The following is a 16,660-nucleotide window of genomic DNA, read 5'->3' as shown; positions in this document are numbered from 1 at the left end:
AGCTGAATTCAAAGATACCATATACAGACTGCTATAGAAGTTTCCTGAGAATTAGATAAGATTCTCACCCTCCTCATGATCCAACTCTACCACGCAGGTCAGCCACAGCTGCTGGTTGTAAGTGGACAGTGGTGGTGAACTTAAATTAAATGGCTTCAGCTGTGAAAAAATTCACAAGGTTAGCACCAGCCATTTTTCTGTTACATTCTACATCTGTAGTTACAATAATACATGGAATGCATGTTAGTTCTGTTTGTGACAGTATTTTTGGAAATAGATTTAATATGTGGATATATCTGTGGATAGTATGATAAGCAGATCAGATATGCTCTTCCAGCGAATGAGCCTGAACAGCACATGTATTTTGCACAATGCTGAAGTAAGGAAAGGTAAAACTCTTTAAAGCACATAAAAGCAGCAGCAATAAAACAAAAATACTCAGATATGAAAAAGAAAACCATGAGACCTAGCCTGAAACTAAAAAGTAATTTCTGACACTTTACATCAAATCTCAACTTTGTGGCCCCTGTCACACAGTTTTAAATCTGTTCCATTGTAATTATGAAAACAACAACAATTTTTACACTAGATTTTCTAAAAATCCCACATTCATTTCAAAAGCATGGAAAATACCATTAAAAGATAAGACCTATATGCAGGAAGGACTTTTCTTATTTGATACTAAAAATGTATATTGTTTGATATTAAAAAATGCTTTTTTAAAAAAATAGTAATCCAATTCTAATTCAGTACAAATCCAAGCATGTATCTGGCTAACAGACCAAAAAAGGAAATTTATTTAAAGCTTATTTAAAGAAAGTTTACTTAAAAAAAACCAACACAGATCGAAGACCTTTTTAGCATTTTCACCAAAATTACTTCAGATACCAGGCTGACAGCAAATAAAAATGCAAGAGCTGAGAAACAAATATGAAACCTTTCAAGAAAATGAATGGGAAGGTTCATGCTAGGAAGCCAAATCTCATGTCTTGGTCCTATGACAGTGAACGATCAAGAAAAAGTATTCCTTCACAGCTGATAGAAAGAAAGATCACAAGGGAGATATCATTAGTTGCCACTGAGAACATCTGTTTTCAGATTATGTTCTCAATTTGTATTTCTGGATCCCCTACAAGAATCTCCAACATGAACTCACCAGAGAACCCTATCAACACTTGAGTGTTACTTTATCAGAAATTACTTTGCAGAAATACCACAGAATTCTCTGCTTTGTCTGCTCACAATAGGGAGAGACTAGAAATTGCTGCTGGGCTATTAATGAATACCTTGGTAGTACAGTACTGCATGTTCAATTTGAAACTGGAGAGCACTGTGTGTCCAAGATGTTTTCCAGTAAAAATCTAACTACCTAAAATAATCTGGGGGAAGGAGGAGAATGTTTAATAAAGACATTCATGTAAACCAACAGTATTAACTCTTACCTTTATGCTGTTATTTAAGTCAGTTCTTGCTACAGAAGTTTCAATTACATTAGGACCTACACAATATATAAGAAGGAAGAAATAATATTCAAGTATGCATATTACTGATGTGTAATGACTACAGAATATACCCCTGCAAAGCAGGAAGACAGTATCCCACTTTTCAGATGTTTCAGCTGAAGGGTAAATCACTTAGACATTTCAATATTGTTAATAAATTTGGCCTGAAAGTTCCTTTAGGCCTCTACAATACTATTTGTAGACATGGTTAAGTAGGAGTAAATTATAAATCAAGAACTCATACCAGAAGCCCTGCATCTGTACTCTAAAGCACTACAACAAATCACACAGCATTTTTCCCAAAGTAAGTTATATGTAGCAATCATGAAAGTACTCAGCTAGAGAAAAAGCTAGCTAAGGGCCACTAGCACTGTTGTTACAGCAACTTGAAGCTCAACAAAGCCTGCAAAAATCACCTGAAAAACCAGCATATTTAATAGCACTATAAAGTCTATCTAGCCAAACTGCTACCTCTATGTGTTCTATATAAAGCAGAGCATCCATAATGCATTGCACTTAAGGCTCAGGTAGCAGGGCAAATACATCCCATTGGATTTGAGTGCGTGATGCTAATGCCTTTTTATGTATGGATACTGTAGTTGCTCACCCACCAAATCACCCACCAAGCCAAATCACCCACCTGTTTCTCTTAGGAACAGTTCAGAGTCCACTCAGACTGGCCCCCTCCTTTTCTATAAAAATCTGGGGCTATAATATATTGTGTATATCATCACATAAACAAACATAATTGCATAAAAATTAGCAAAATAATTTTTCCTAAAACAGACAACTCATTTAATCAATGTAATTTCATCTCCAGTTGTGGTGGGAGATTGTCCTGGTTAGATACTCCTAATATCTAACTGGAATATCTTGTGTTCCAGCTCATGTAGGTAGCCTTTACCCTGTCACCATACACATCTGAGAAGAATTTAGCCCCACCTTCTGTGTTTCCTCTGATAAGGTAGTTGTAGACAGCAGTAAGATTTCTCCTTAAGCCTTAGGTATGCAAGAACAAATAGTACTGAGGAGAAGAGGAATGTATGCATGTACATACATAAACAAAAATCTGTACACCTGCAGGCATTTGTACATGCACAAAAAGACTAAACCAGAAGAATTCAAGAGAAAGTAGGAAAGGTCTGTATCTTTATACCAGGGTATGAACAAACAGAGAGGAGATGTATAGCAGGTATGGCCATAGGCAGGAGACAGATGTGTATAGTGGGATCAGTCTAAAGGCTTCCCAGTCACAGTAGGGTTTCTCTGTCCAAATGGTCTCTTCCCTTCCATATTTGGTCTAGCAATTTATCCTTAAAACATGCTATTTCAGCCACAAACCTAATATTAAAAAAATAATAATGTGAAAATGGCAGTTTTTCACAAAGAACATGGACTTCAAACTTACTACAGAGAAACAATGGAAAAGAAGAAAATTTATAAATGCAATCATTCTGTTTAAGATGCATTTTAGGTTAGCTGGAAGATTTAAACATGCAGCATTGTGTGGGTTTCCATAATCAATCTAGTTACAATATTAACCATCTTACAGACTTTAAATGGAAAAATGAAGATTTTTACCCATCACACTCAAAGCTTCTTATTATGATTACAATTCAACTTCACTAACAGCCACCCACTATAAAGACAGCTCTGCATCACTGAATGTTTCAATTCTCAAGTACATATAGACAGGGCAGATTTTTTGGAAGGCATTTTTTGTTTTAAAAAGCATAATTCAGTAAGAGCTCACAGCTGATAAGTCATCATATTTCAGTAATTATGTCTTTTAAAAAAATAGAATTAACCTTTTTTTCCCAGAAGAAGCAACACAGAGGCCATAGTTCTCATTTTTAAGAGCAGAAACAAACAAACAAAAGAAATAATGAGGTTCTACTGCTGTAACAGCTACTCCCCTAGCATCCAATATATTAAAGCTTTTTAAAGCAACTGACCAAAATGATGACATGGTCGTATTTAAAAATGGTGATTAAATTACATTGTTATTGCTTTAGTCTTGCTTAGTTAATGGGAATCACATCTGAAAGTAAAGAAGCACCCTAGGGTGTTGAACAGGAAAACTGCCCAGGTACAGAAAATAAGCTTTGGACCCTGTATTTTCCTTGCACTTGTCTCTCCTCAAATACGACAAATACCCATAGGCTAAGAGGAAAATAATTGAGTGTAGCTTGGGAAAAAACAACCAAAGAAGTCCACATCTATCTTGCATTACAAGAACTGAAGAGTGAAAGCCACCTCAGCTTAAACTGTCTTGTTTTTTTCAGATAAGAAGCAACTCTTTTGGTATTCTTCCCAAACTGCAGATAAAGAGATTGAGTATGGGCAATGGCATATTCAAATAGCACAGAAAATATGGATGTCTCTGACATTTTTTTTGTTTACTTAGTGAGTTTGATGAGTTTTGCTCTGACTGCACCCTTTAATGAGGGAGCACTCTATGGTTGGTGCCCCTCCCCCTATTCACTGGAAGCAAGGAGTGGTCAACAAAAGCCATGAAAAACATCATAGTGAGTGTTCAGTGGGTCTCCTCCCAAGGGAAACAGCACTCTTTTCGAAATAATTAAGTTATAATAATGAACCGTGTTCATGCTTTGTCAACAAAATTATTCAGCCAACCAATCTTACAGCAACAAGAATCCCACAGCCTTGCCAGTTCCTGAAGAGGATCATAGGTGAGTCCAAGGACCCCAGCAAGAAGATGAAGCATTGCTTACAACAGACAAGTTGCCTGGACCAAAGGCAAGTAAATAATCAGATCACTCTGCATGCAGAAGCAATGCAACACACTAACACAGCTCTTTCAGGTTCTGCTACTGATTAAGAATTAAATGCTCAGTTTTCTCTTTCAGGAGCACTACTTTTTGTCTAGTCTTATGTGAAACAGCTTTCTTGCATTTATTGCAGCTGGGCAGTATAAATACACATTTACAAATGGGGTTTTAAAGCCAGATGACACTAAATTAAGTAATTCTGGTTTTTTTTCCTTTATCATTAATATAAAATGCATTTTTGTTAATGTTTTTATATGGTATTTTTGTGGCCAAATAATGTCCTTCAACATGCTTAGGCAAAACAGGAATATCAGTAGTTAACCTTTCTGAACTCAAAGTTTGGACCTTAAACTGGTACAATAAATCAAACAGCAGGAAGAAAGGTTTTGTTTCACAGACAATTTTATTATTTAATGCCATTATGAAGAATGTACTACCCACAAGCACGGATGGGCAAAAAAAGCCCCAAAAGATGGCTCAAATTAACTCCTGCTTCTTTCCAAGGCAGGCAGGAGCAGATGAGCCCTTGGCCTTGGCAGCCCATCTCATTCTAAAGGAAGTGAAGGACAGGGCAGAAGTAGAGACAACCCTACAGGCATGTCAAGAATTGTTGGACAGTGGCACAGGAGAACACACTGGGTGACATGGAAATAAGCAGTTATGTGGGAAAGATGGTAACATCCTTAAATAATTCTTACATCTGGAGTGGGTTCATTAATGAGTACAAGTCTCACCCTTCCCCTCTCCCTGTCAGTCACTTAACTGCTGTCTTGACAAGGCAATACTAAAAGCAGAGTATTAACTTATTAACACTGCTGTGACAGTATGCCAACTTCCTTGCCAGGTATATTTTAGACCTGGAAAAGTTCTTTGACATGGAATAAAAGAGGACTCCCATGCTTTCCATCAGCTTAATAACAGTCTCTGATCTCCAGGATAAGTATACGGGCACTAAGTGCTTAGACTCCCAGATGACATCCTGACTCCCACAAAGATCTTTGAAAGAAAAGACAGCTGAAATTCATATTTCTACATTACTAAAAATGTTATATTTCTGCGACATTTATCACCCAGATATTTAGCAGGCTTTACAGTAATCAGTATTCTCACAGAAAATCAACTATTAGCACCACCATTTTACAGAATGAAACATAAAAAAGAAAATCAGTGTAGCTGTCTGCTGTAAAATTATGTTACAATGAAACTGGTTTTGTTTCACTTTAATGACCCTCAGTAAAGTATCTGGTTTTCTGCAGTTGCAAATATCAAATCTGTGTAGTAGTGTTCCTATGAAAAACATGAGACAGAAGAAACATTTCCTCTTCCTTGTCAAATAAATGATTCCTCAGACATCTCAGGGGCAGTAAGCTCATTAGTATTTAAATACATCTGTAAATACCATCAGGTTTAGACAAAGCATACAAAGATTGTAATCATTTAAAAGGACAACATTCTTACCTGCAATTCCTATGAAGACTGTCAGACCAAAACAAACAAAGAAAACTACAAAGACCAGAACAAAATGGCGTTTGGACAGTGTATATAATCGCATTGGTGCCAACCTATGGGAAGCAAAAGAAAGCACAGAATTAGCTGCTGGTCTTATTTCTAAAGTGAGGGGGGAGGTGGGGGAAATTGAGGAAAAAGACTCCATTCATTCCTCCACAAAGAAAATTAAACTAAATTTTGGGGTAAGACTAATAATATATATTAATGCTACTTTATAGAGCAAGAATAACTACTAGGAATTGTGAGACATATATATATATGTAAGTACACGCACATCCACAACCCAAAATACGTGAATTTTGTTCTTTTTACATTAGTGTTTTCTATTGTCCTAAGACCTAAGAGCAAGAGTAAGCATTTCCTAAAGGGAGAAAAAGTTACTTTTTTTTTTTGAGTTCATACAGTAATAACATAAACACCCAAGATACCATGTCTCCTGCAAGGATAGCTTGACCTAAAGGAATTGCCAACACTAACTACTCACCAACCTGCATATGTTCGCGATGAGTTTTCTACACCCTGTATAAACACACTTCATCCCTGCAGGATCACCCCTAACAAGGAGTAAGGCAGAACTTCAGATCTGCTAGATGTGCATTCTAAGGCTTTGCATTTTTGTCTGACCTCCATCAAAACTTGGGAAATAGAAACCTGAACTTAATTTATTATTAGACATTCAAGTACAGATACACATAAAAGCAAGAAGAAGTCTTCCACAACAGTTTAGTGGTTATTGTTAGGTAAAAGACAAAATAGAAGGAAAAAAGTACTGAAAGTACCAATTGCATTCTCTTGGAAACAAATAACTTCCAGTTGCTTAAGAGAAATATGACTTGCTATGCATATTCTTGGTTATTTTTACAAGCTACTCAATTTCCAAGTTTTTGCAGACATTTCAAAATGCGAATATGAAAAGCAGCTTCACCTCCATGGTCCTTACAAGAAAGTCAACAGAATTTACCACCTAGCCGACACTCACACTGTTACAGACATCAGCAATCATCATGTTTTACTCATACACCAAAGCAGAGATGCTCTTGCAAGCCTTCAAAGCAGCATGCTCCATTTTCATTCTTTATTCCAACACCTCTCCAGATGGTGCAATGCCTAGTAGATAAAATGGGGAGGTATACACCTACCCATGAACAGTCATGCTGGCACCTAACAAAGAATGGGCACCAGAGAGAGCAGGGATACATTCCATGTTTTCTTTTTTCCTTTCATATTGGAACTCCTGAAGTCTCATTTAAGCCACTGACTGCATGTGCTGCTTTACAGGTCAGTAAGAAAACACGGACACTTTTTGCAAAAGCAAAGTAAGAACTTGGCCAAATTTAAATACATTTATCATGAAAGCAAACAGAAATTTACAGCATTCCTATTGGATGATGTATTCTTCATTACCCCTGAATTCAATTACTGAATGTCCTTGTGTGGCTTAAGTGTCTAATTTCAACCTGTCACCAGCCAACACACAAAACAAATAAAACCATTTTCCCATGCATTCATTTCTTAACATCTGCCTTTTGGAAAGTGATTATGTAAAATTTATGACTATACATTAGTGCAAGTTGATGATTCCTCACTAACAGCTTCTTTCTTACATCTGAAAGATCTAATAAAGAAAGAAAAGTTTGAAAGGCATTTATGGGAAAAGCAAGAAAAAGTATCTCACCCATCAAATACAGTAAAGAACTGTGCTTTCCTTTACTAGTGAAGGATTCTTTTAACAGACAAGCCAAGGCAGTCTTGAGCTCAGGACTAGTCATCCAAGTGTCTGCAGATTTCTCAGACAGCTTTTACCACCTGTCCTATTCAGAGAGAAACTAAGCAATTTATAAATAAATTGGATATGCCTGAAACTAACTGTGAAGGAGCAGAAAGCACTGAAATACAGAAAAATATTAGACATAGACATCTCAAATAGTAATCAGTAAATGCTGCACTACTGCAATGTAATAGAGTGAACTATGGAAACACACACTTGTAACAACTGAAATATTTCAGTAGCCATTCATACATCAGAGGTAAAAGTAGGTTAAATCTTGCTCTTTGAGCCAAGTTTTGGCCCAAATGGTTAGACATAATGTTTTTCAGGCTATTCTTCACCTTCAAACCACTTCTTATGTCTGCATAACAGTCTTTAACTAAAAACTACCATGAAAAACAGAGCCTTTTGTACAACAGTTTTCACTTAAGACTCACTTTACAGATGGGGAGGGTGTGACAAAATTGGGATTAAGCAGTAGGGAGCACCAAACTGATATTAAAATCAACAGTAACTCATTTCTACACACAACAGTTTTTCTGACATACTGGCTTCTACAGTGCTGCCTCCAGTTGGTCTTCTCTATTTTGGCCTCACTCCCAAATAAAACCATCAAAACCACTTTAAATGATTATATATGCTACCGAGATTCACAATCCTGGGTCTTTCCGTACACATTGCTTTTTATCATGGTTGATAGACACTGCTTGTTTTGGTGTTCCTCAGAAGAAGTTGAGTTTCTTTGTACAAGGGTATCGCACAATAGTTAATAGCTAATGAGGCAGCACGTTGCTGCATAAAAGGGGCACACAATTAATATTAACAATACTACCTAGCACTGTTACATGACAACTGACAGTTAAACATGGCTAAGCTACACAGCTCACACACCTGGGGTGGGCTTGGACTTCTTTTAGTGTCTTGATTGTTGTGTTAATTGAAGTTTGAATAATTAGTCACGACTACAGCTCCACCCATGTGGACACATTTCCAAGAAAACACGTTTTTCTTCAACAGATGCAATCTGAGAGCAGAGATCTGTGGGGTTTATTCACCACAGAAGAGGGAAAAATCCGCGTTCCTCTAAAGGAAGCGTTCCTCTTAAGCAGTGGGCAGTCACTCTCGGATTTCTGATGGCGAACTACACCAACATTAATTTAACCCTCAGTGATTTGATTGCCTATAGTGAGATTTAGAGTGCATGAACCCAGTGACAACGGTCGGGTCTTCACGGGGGAAAACCTTAAGTTAGCGGCCAGGGGAAGGACCCAAGCAAACAAGTACGTTCCGGTCCCGCCAGCGCCGGGTGGGTCGGGTGTCCCCCCGAGACCGATCAGACCGCGCCGGTAGCCAGGGCGGTGGCGGTAGTAGCGGGGCAGAGGCAGCCGCTGAGCCGCCGGACGGTTCCCCGCAGCCGGGCGGGCTCCCCGCCGGCCGTTGAACGGCCGCTCCCGCCACCGGCGCACGAGCGTGAGGGCGGACCCGCAAGCCCCCAGCCAGCCGTCACCCCGCCCGGCACGCGCGACCGCCCCCCCACGCCACCGCAGCCGATCCCCAGCCCTGCCGCTCACCCCCCCACCCCCGCCCACCACTCACGGCTCCATCCCGGCGCCGCATGCGCAGTGGATGCGCCAACTCCCCCCGCCCGGGAGCTGCCGCCGCCGCCGCCGCCGCTGCCGCCGCCGTGGCACAATCGCGAGCGGTCCCTCCCGGCGGCTTCCGCGTGCGTCACCCGGCCGCCACGCGCGACTCCTGGAGACGTCACAACAGCCCCCGCCGCTCCGCCGCCGCCGGGCAACGCTGCTGGCAGGGGGCCGCGGCGCTACGGCGAGCCGCAGCGGACACGGGCCCGCGCTGTGCGGGGGGCGAGGGGAGCGGCTGGCGGCCCCGGCTCTGAGCCCTCACGGCGGTCCGGGCAGGTTGTCAAATGATCCATTGGGTAGCAACGATGAAAAGTAGGCGGTTTTGGGGATCTTACCAAGTTGTATTTTGTACTCATGTTTGATAGCTCTAGCACCTGCTTGTGGAAAATAACGCGTGGGGTTACTTGGTGTCCAGTCTAGGATAAAATTCCGAGTAGCTTCGTGGCTTTGCTGTTTGTCATACACATAAGGCAGAGCCACCTCAGGATGATGCCAGGAATATTTAGATAGATCAGTGAACATGTAATTGAAAAAATATCAACAATCAAAGGCTTACTTAGATGGTAAGTTAGTTTTACTTCAATTACTTTCTAGAAGTACTTAACATTAATAATATTTCTCACTTCCTACAACTGCCCTACAGATGTCATTACTGGTGGGACCTGTGGGACCCACTATGTCTCTTGTGTAGCAGCACTAAGTCTAAAAGAAACATGCTGGGAATTAATTCAGTCATTGGTACTGGTATTTATGTCATCAGTTAGAGCTGTGATTTATAGAACGATGATTATTTAGACATCTCATAAAATGGCTGTCTTGAGAAAAGCATAATACCAAGTGATGAGGGAAAGGCATTTTTAAATTTTAAATCAATAAGAATCACTTCTGTGGGGCAGAAAAATAAAGCTCTGAGTCTTGGGAGCAACCTAACAAACTCTTATCTGCTCAGAACAAGACAGCACTGCTGAGTCACAGATTGAAGTCATTAGATCACGGGTTACTGTGGCATGCATCGTGTAGCTTTCCAGCACATTTTAGGGTTGTCCAGCAAGTTCTCCCTGTCCAGTACACCATGGAATGGAGCTTACAGCACCTGGAGCCATTCCCTGTGGAAAGCACAGTTGCAGAGTTACAACTACTGCCATTTATCTGTGTGTGTTTATGCTCCAGTCCCTCTGGCCCTCAGGTGTCTCACTAACATCAATGACTTTATTCTCCTTAAAACAAAAATAGATCACTCTCATTGAACAGGTAGGAAACTGCAGCCCAGAGAGACTGAACCTTGCCAAAATCACTCGGAGAACAGTGTGGGTGGCAGAGCTTGAAATCCAGCTCACTTCCATTAGCAGTGGGACTACATTTTTCTTTGCCATCTACCAGCGTTCAAAGGGTTGGCAATACATTGTAAACACATATGTTGCACTCTGCAAGTTTTGTGAAAATAATGGCATTGTGTTCACAAACTAACCACTTGGAGGGCAGGCACACTGAAACCCTCTACCTCCAAACACCAGGTCAGTTGGTGTCTCACTACTTTGCTCCTTGCAAACAGGTGCCCCACTCAGTGCCTCGTCTGAGCTGCTCTGGGGTGAAAGAGTGCAAGCAGCTACCACCTGCCTCACCTGTTGTAGAAACTGGATGGTGTATGGGGCTTGCAAGAAGCAGACTGATCTATGAATAAGCAGGCTGAATGCTAGCTCAGCAAGGATTCTGCCTATACTATCCACTAAGGCTGTACTTTCATGACTGCTTTATACTTCCATCACTGATGCCTGCAGCTTTAGTGACAAAAGGTGAAATCCAGACTCTCTGTAGTGCTTTGATTTTTGGCAGCACAAATGTTTGTGCAGTAGAGTGGCAAATCAGATGATAGAAATTATCTGAGCTAAAAGTCTCTGAGAAAAAAACCCCAAAACAACAAACCACGTTCTGCTGGATCCGTCACTGTGCAGCTACGGAATATCTGTGGGCAGATGGGAAGAGAGCAGAAATGTGTGTCTAGGGAAAGGAGAGCTAGGATGGCTTCTTCCAGACACACAGCCAGCTTATGGCAACTTAAAGCAATTGTGGAGTGTTAGTCTCCTTCTGGTGCTGTTTCAAGCCTTCTAGCCCTACCTACATACTTCACACTGGTGCCATTTAGGCTCTTCCCCCAGCTGCAAGGAACCTGGAAATTGCAAGTGAGCTCTGGAAGGACAAGCGAGGGCTGTCACAGTTGTAGCTTGAAGCAGCCACTGAAGAGCTTGCCTAGCTCTAGGCTAGAAGCAGCGTGAACCTTCAGGAATTCGACTGCAGTTCTCCAGCAAGGTCCTGCTGACCCCTTGGCTTCTCACAAGCTTGCCCTTTGAGCACTTGTGAAAGATTTTAAGGTGGAAAAAGTTTATGACAACAGACCTCCCCGGAAAAATACAGGTTTCTTGTCTGAAACAGACAGGCACTGGTTTCTCTAAGGAAAAACAAAGAGCTGTTCTTTATTGTTGAGTCAAATTATATGCTATTCTCTGCTCTTTTTTTGCCAAAGAAACTGAACCACTGTGAATGAACTTTTCCTACATGTTTTGGGGGTTAGTTATGATTTAATGAACTAGAAACATTAGTAGGAGATGGTGAGGTATTAAGAATATCAATATAATCTGTAACTATTTTTTCTGTTATCTGTATAAGCAAAATTAAACATTAATTAAATAACGCAAGGTGAAGAATATGTTTCACAATATCCTATATTTAGTCTTTTCTTTTTGATGTACAAAATGTCATATTATTGCATGACAGGAGTTTAAAATGTATCCTTTATTTAAAGCAGGGTGGATTGTAGGTAATTTGTCTTAATCTCTGGGTATTACTATGAATTCAGTGTCAACACTGTGATTCCCTGTATGGCCTGATTGGCTGGTGGGATGTGTTCATTAACTTAAAAACTGATTTTTCAAGAATACCAAGTTGTTACTGAAGTTGTTACATAAGGCAGCTATGATGTCAGATCAGAGTTTGGCTACCTTTTCGCTCTCTCCACTCTGTCAAGTAAGCACTTTATTTGCTTTCCTATCAAAATGTTTTCAGCATGCTGAACTCTTTGACATGAGCTAGGGGATAGAGTTATGAAACTCCCACTGAAAAAACTGTCAGCTGATTCCAAGGTCTGATGTCTTCTGACACCTCACTGATGACATTTCAAGGAGCTAAAAATGAAGATGGTTTAGTACCATTGGTACTAAGCTCTTTTTGTACCAGTATTTTACTTAAAATTGCTTAGTGCAGGGTAGTTGGCTGTCTGCAGCCAGCCCTCCATCATCAGTCCCTGCCTCACCATCCTGGCCAGAAGGCATGTTCCAAAAGGAAGGAACATATTGGAGTGGGAGGAGGCACCAGAGAACAAACCGTTCATTTGAGTCGTTTGTTTGGAGCAATTTTTTAGGGATATAAATCAGAACAGTCCTGAAATTGCTATAATAACTTTGATATGGTTAGCGGCAGTCCCCAGGACTGATGGGAGAGTGCAACACTTTTCCTTTCTTCTGCCATCTCTGAGCTTATCTAGTGCACCAAGCATCTAGTGGTCTACCACAGACTACAGCATACCAAGTCCAGAACAACCTTGTATTGAGATTACCAATGAGGCTCTTTACTCTCACACGCATTAGTCTCTAAATACACAGTCTCTTTTGCAAGCATACCATTAGAAGTGCCATATCTGCCTAAGGGAACTGTTAACCTAGACGGATGGCATTGATCTCTGTGCTGAGCCATGGCTAACCCTGCCCACTCCATCTCTCCCAGGTGGCTGGATAAACCAGCACTCGCTTGTGGGGGATACTCCCAGACGCACAATTTAGAGACTATTCTGGGCTCCTAAGCAGACCAAACTCACTAACACTGACACCCCTTCGTCTGTATAGTGTGGATGAGCGCCCCTGGGTCTCTGCAGATCAAGGAAGCTGTAGCTTGAGATGGCTGAGGAGCCTGACACCCATAGTTGTCACTCTGCCCAAACAACAGGCTGCTCACAGGCAGCTGCTGAACCACATGCTCAAGACCACTGTGCTTTAAAGGACACCATCACAACAAAGCATCACTGAACAGTCAGAAATGACTCAGCCGCACATCATGCAGTGAGAGCACACTTACTTGGGATAACTGCTTCACCAGCCCTCTCCAAGCTAGGTCATCCCCTCACACTGAATCCCCTCTCACTGAGAACGAGCACATACCAGCACAGCAATGAGTTAATGCAAATGAGTTAGCAAATGAGTTAATGGCAATTCAAATTCTGGAAACAAAGCTGAATAAATGCCTCTTCATGGACCTCTCTTACTTGTTAATCCAAAGGTTATTTCTCCCCTTTTTCTCCATTCTAATGCCAGCATTCATTATCATGCTGCCAGATGTACACAGATGTATTTCCATCACTATTCACTCTTTCTCATCTCCAAGGCTTCTCACACCATGCTCAGATACAAGGAACTACTGTTTTGACAGGCAGGATGGTGGTTATGTTAAACTCTTCCAGGCTGTCAAGCAGTGTTTCCAAACTTTGCAACTCTGTAGTTTTTGCTACTGTGAACAATGAGAGAAATTCAACCCAATGGACCACATGCCCCTTCACTGGGGAAAATGGACACTGCAAACTGAAGTCAAATGATCCAAGCAGGAGAACTGGGACACTGCACAGACAGACAGAAATACTTATGCTCAGATTCATAGCACAACAGAGCTGTAAGAGACCCCACAATGCACCTAATCTTTCCTTTTTTCTCAGGTGTGTGTCTTCCTGATCTGTCTTTCTTGGTATTCATTGGTCTGAATTTTTTAAAGACCTTCTATGATGGAGATGCTACAGTCTCACTGGAAATCCCTTTCTGTTTTACCACCCATCCCACTCAGAAGTTTTATTTGTAAATTATTTTTTCCTGCTACAATTTAAGTTATTCTATAGTATTTCGTTCAAATGAGAATGAAGTTTCTCTTTACAAAAACTCCTATCCCCCCAACTTGGATGCTTCTTTTCAGTGGACAGTCCCAAATTTTCCTCACAGCTTTATTTTCTAGGCCTTTGGCAGTAACTCTCTCCTTAGGCTCTCTTCCACTGGAAGACCCTTAAAGTGTGGTGACCCAAACTGGACACAGTTCCAGCTAAGGTCTGTAGTGGTGACTAAATTAGATGGTTTAATTCTCACATCTTGTGAGCTGTACACCTATTGTACATGCCAAATTACTCTTAGCTTTATCACATCTATAATATTATGTAATTGTTGAAAGAAGTTATTTTATAAAACATTATAAATCCCATACATTTTTCATACAAAAATGTTATGCAACTGTTCATTCCCCAACCTGTGTTTGTGTGGCTGCATCACATTCATTCTCTATTTAGGTCCTGGCATTTTCTCCCGATTTTCATCCTATTATTTCAGACCCCATCAGGGGTAATAATACTTCAACCTTTCAAGGTCTGAATCCCAAAATTCTTCTGATTTATAACCCAGCTCTCCAATACGTTCTTCTAGGCTTGTGCAATCTCAAAACATTAATACTCTCCAGCCATCACTGGGTCATCTGTTGAAGCAGAAGAAAGGGCCAGGCACAGAAGGAACATGGGTGTTGTCTGCTCAGCACATCTGTCCCGTTTGACGTCAACCTTTGCCAGCCACTCTGATCTCCCAGCCCGTTTTGTACTATTCCAGGATTATTTTCAGGACGGCTGCCCACCACCTTCCCCTAGCTTGCTGTGTCAGTGGAAGACGAGTAGGATAGAGGAACAAAAACGCACATTGCTTTTCTCACTTATTTCAGGGTACTAATTGGTGAGGGTAGAAACAGAGGTGCTGGACCTCCTGCCCAGAGGCGCTGCCAGGCCGCGCGGTCCCCGGGGGGAGATGGCCACCCCATCCGCTGGCGTTGTAGGCCCGGGGACGTGGGGTCGCCGCAGGAAGCCCGGCCCCAGGTTTCCCTGTGCCGGTCCCCGGCCACCCACCCCGGCTCACCCTCCGGAGCCCCGCGGGGCCCTTCCCCGGTGGTGCCTTAGGCCCCGGGGAAGAGCCGCGCCCGCGCCCCTACCGTTAGTAACGGTCATCCTACCGGTAGTAACGGTCATCCTTGTAGGGGGTGAGGTCCTCCTTGATCTCCCGGTATGTCTCCCGCACCCGCCTGCAGAAGCGCTTGACCTCGCCGCACAGCGGGCTCCCAAAGGCGGCGAAATCCGCCTCCATGCCGCCCCGCGCCGCCTCAGGGCCCGCGCTCCGCCATAGCGCCCCACCAGAGCCCGCCCGGCGCTGCGCGGCCGCGGGGCGGGGGCGCCGAAAGAGCCGCCGCAGAGGCAGCAGCAGCGGCAGCAGCAGGGGAGGCAGCAGTGGCAGGGGCGGGCCCTCGGCGCACGGCCCGTACCCGCGGGGGCGACGGAAGCCGCTTCAGCACCACGGAGAGGGGCGGCCGGTGCTCGCCGCCGCCGCCCGGGGGAAGCCCCGCCCCGCCGACCCTCTTGGGCGCTCCGGTGATTTGGGCTGCAGGAGTGGGCGGGAGCCGGGGCTTGGGCGGCTGTGCGAGGAGTCTCTCAAGCACACTCCCGGCAGCTGATGGCGGACAGCCCGGCCTCCCCCGGCCCGCCTCTGTCCTGTCCTGCGCTCTCCCCTCCGTCCCGCAACTCCCTAGGGAGGTGAGCAGAGACTTCTCATTACCTCTGCTGAAACGTTTCTTAAAAATGAAACTGCTGGGTTCTTAAAAACACAACACCACTATTTAAAATTAATGTCCTGGGTTTTAGCATCTCTTTTACCCAACCTAGAGGAGGCCAAGTTGCACCACCCAAAAAGGCCTAATATATGAGTAAAACATATCCTATGATAAGTAAATTTTTCATGGTTATAATGGTCCAAAACTGAGGATGAAGCTGCTTAGAGTCTCAGGGTGGCTACTGCTGAGCTATAGGCAACTTGCAGAGGGCCATGTTAGCTTGATTTGTATTAAACTTTTCTTCATAAAGAAATTAATATGTAAACATTGTTTTGAATAATTCTATCAATTCAAACCTTGAGTTTCCAAGAGTTAATGGCAACAGTGGTATCCATATTGAATATGAAATTACATTACAACTGCTACGTCATTATTGTTTCTAGGGACTAGATATATAGAAGTCTGCTCTACTGCCTCTCCCATGTAAATTTCTTCCCCATTCATCTTCAAGAAATTGGGCTGGGGTTTTTTTCAGCCTTGCATTTAGTCTATTTTTTCATATACTAAGACTAGAATATGCACTTTTACATAAAAACCAGCCCAACATCTCACCAACACATGGTGTAGAAGAGAAGTTACTCTCCCAGCAAGTGGGAGAGAGAGAGAAGAAAGATTACCTTTGAGAATTTATATTGCCTAACTGTGACTATTTCTAAGCCTGAGAAGATATAGAAATATGATAAATCTACAGGCACATTTAAGATGGAGACTAGAAGGTTC

At 42.3% G+C, this 16,660-nt stretch overlaps 1 protein-coding gene across 5 annotated transcripts in view; it reads right to left on the bottom strand.

Annotated features, from left to right (window-relative positions):
- TMEM181 (transmembrane protein 181) overlaps positions 1-15,598 on the bottom strand; it is a 32,130-nt gene extending 16,532 nt beyond the window's left edge. The window contains exons 1-4 of one of the 5 annotated variants that reach the window (XR_011725229.1): positions 15,290-15,598; positions 5,753-5,856; positions 1,443-1,498; positions 69-159 (exon numbers count right to left, since the gene is read on the bottom strand). Coding sequence is in view for 4 of the 5 variants with exons in the window: in XM_071740667.1 (XP_071596768.1) it covers positions 69-159; positions 1,443-1,498; positions 5,753-5,856; positions 15,290-15,420 (382 nt within the window). In the remaining variant the exon portion in view is untranslated. Of the gene's footprint in view, positions 1-68; positions 160-1,442; positions 1,499-5,752; positions 5,857-7,478; positions 7,616-9,167; positions 9,334-15,289 lie in introns of those variants that run through there. The other 4 variants (XM_071740667.1, XM_071740668.1, XM_071740665.1 and 1 more) reach the window with 4 other exon arrangements.
- Between the last annotated feature and the right edge of the window lie 1,062 nt (positions 15,599-16,660).

This window comes from Heliangelus exortis, chromosome 3, assembly GCF_036169615.1.
Source record: "Heliangelus exortis chromosome 3, bHelExo1.hap1, whole genome shotgun sequence".
Taxonomy (NCBI): Eukaryota; Metazoa; Chordata; class Aves; order Apodiformes; family Trochilidae; genus Heliangelus; species Heliangelus exortis.
The sequence above is the reverse complement of the archived record's forward strand: the minus strand, read 5'-3'. Positions and strand labels throughout refer to the sequence as shown.